The 2,490-nt window shown below is 35.5% G+C and overlaps 1 protein-coding gene across 1 annotated transcript; it reads left to right on the top strand.

Moving 5' to 3' along the window:
• The first annotated feature begins 932 nt into the window (after positions 1-932).
• LOC132851637 (uncharacterized protein C14orf132) lies at positions 933-1,560 on the top strand. Its single transcript, XM_060878605.1, has 2 exons — positions 933-989; positions 1,427-1,560. The coding sequence occupies exons 1-2, from the start codon at positions 933-935 to the stop codon at positions 1,532-1,534; spliced, it is 165 nt and encodes a 54-aa protein (XP_060734588.1). The 3' UTR covers positions 1,535-1,560.
• Positions 1,561-2,490: the final 930 nt, after the last annotated feature.

Below are 2,490 nucleotides of genomic sequence, written 5' to 3'. Positions count from 1 at the left end.
GCAGAGTCGTTCGGGTAGAGAGCAACAGGGAAGTGAATTGGACCATGCTGTTCTGAGCGCACCTGCTCAAGCAGACTGGTGTCACCATATGTTAGACCCATACGGGAGCTATCAGACATTTGCATGATGAATGGGAATACATAAGGCGTAAACCAAGTTAGTTTTTCCGGTCTGTAACCCGTTTGATGGCTGACTTTCAAAGTCTTTAGCATCCTGGTGAAGGATGTTGGACTTATTATTATGAATGATGATATTGCATTAGCTGAAGGCATTCAAGCCCTACAGTGAGCAATTTGCTGTACGCAGTAGTACAGGATACTCTGCAGGTGTGTGTGTGTGTTTGTGCATATGTGTGTGCATGTGTGTGCGTGTGTGTGCGTGTGTGCGCGCGTGTGTGTGAAGCCATTGGTTTAACCAAACAACATTGTAGTTATTAACATTATTAAAAAATCAATACAATTTTATATAACAGATAACATATTTATCTATTATATTTATTTTTATATAATTATTTTTTTATTGTGTATATATATATATATATATATATATATATATATATATATATATATATATATATATATATATATATAATATTTATTTAAATTCATTATATTTATTCATAATCAATTATTTTCCATACAGGTTCCAGTACAGTATAATTGAGGTTTTAGTCACTAGTTGCAGCTTCCTGATTACTGTCACTTTAAGCCATTGTATGTGCAGATATTGAGGCATGAAACCTGATGGTACACAGTCACAAATATGGATATTATTACAATTATTTGAATGCTAAGTTCCACAATAGGAACTTAGCATTCAGGAATGATTTCCAAAATCATTCACTCTGTGTTTGGAAATTGCTTTCATTTTATATGATTTTATTATATTAATATTCACACTTTTTCACTTCACAGCATTATCTAGTCACTTTCATGGATTCCCCGTTGAATGGCAATACGTCTCTCCAGACGTCTGTCTTTAACTTAAACGTCAGATTCTCCCGGGCTGCCGAGAATCAGTAATTTGCTGTCTTTTGCACAATTCTATATATTATCCCAAGGACCTGCTGCTAAGAAACTGTGTTCATTCTAATGTTACTGCATGAAATATTGTTTGAACATTCAGTAATCACATACAGTATATACACTGACCGGTTGGCGCTGTTTCTGTTTACTGTTTATTGTCTTTTGTGTATTGTATTTTTTGTACTTTTTGTATTGTCTTGTAACTTTTTGTCTGCACTGTCTTTTGTCCTGCACTGTCTTGTCTGTCTTGTCCTGCACTGTTTGCACCAGGTTGCACAGCCCTGTCTTTTGTTTTATGTAGCACTATGATCCTGGAGAACCGTTGTCTCATTTCGCTATGTACTGCAACAGCTATATATGGTTGAAATGACAATAAAAGCTTCTTGACTTGACTTGAGCAGGAGAATGAGGGCAAGTTCTCCAGCGACACCCTCTGGCTGTGGGTGGCCATCATTGCAACTGTCTGCAATATTGTGGTCGTGGCAGTGGTGTGTGTCTGTGCCTTTTAGACTCCATAACATGCAAGTACACAGCCTGAGTTTTAGAGTACAACTTGATTAATTTATTAAAAACAGTCCTGGAATATGGGCCAATCCAGAATATTATATATTTTAGATTAGAATTCATTATCAAATATTTATTAATGCAAATTGTTGCATTTGTTGATTGAGTGTGTAATCATCAGAATATGTACTGTATATGTGAATGTTCCAACGATTAGGTTTGTTTCAGCAAGAAAGGCTATAGCAGGTCATATTAGCAGAATAGGAATTATTTCGGATGTTAATTATGGACCCTTCATTTAATAATCCAAATCTCAATCACATAATCAGATCTAGTTTCCTAACCAGTGTATAAAATGGTGACAGATGTTACTTGCTCAGATGGGGCTGTACAGAACAGTCACAGCTGGCTTTAGCTGAAATCACCCACAGCCATTGTGTTCCATATAACTGCACAGGACAAGCATCTGTTGATTTTGGATTCTCAATTTTTATTAAAATTTTTATTTAAGGAATAAAACACGCAAAAGCAAGCTGTTCAGGAAATAATCCGTAGAGTTGTGCTGTAATGAGACGCAACATGTACAGAGTTACTGCATCTCCCCAAAGTTGATTATTTTTGTTGATTGTTTTTTGTTTTTTGGCAATGATTACATTTATTGAAAATCAAATTAAAGAACAAGGCTCACTTTATTAGTTTATAGTTGAATTTATGGAACATCAGTAAAGGAAGTTTGTTCCTGTTGTCACTCCTTTTAAAGAAGCGAAACACTGATTATTCTCCTTCAATATTTCTTTATTTCTCTTATACCACAGCAATCAGAGGGTCTCTCTCTCTCTCTCTCTCTCTCTCTCTCTCTCTCTCTCTCTCTCTTTCTCTCTCTAGTTAATAAGACAAAAATGCAGCTTGCCATGTTAAAACCTGCTAGACCTCAGGGCTTTTTTTATGAAAAAAAATTCAC

This window comes from Tachysurus vachellii, chromosome 9, assembly GCF_030014155.1.
Source record: "Tachysurus vachellii isolate PV-2020 chromosome 9, HZAU_Pvac_v1, whole genome shotgun sequence".
NCBI classification, from domain to species: domain Eukaryota; kingdom Metazoa; phylum Chordata; class Actinopteri; order Siluriformes; family Bagridae; genus Tachysurus; species Tachysurus vachellii.
This window is presented reverse-complemented; position numbering and strand designations above follow the sequence as displayed.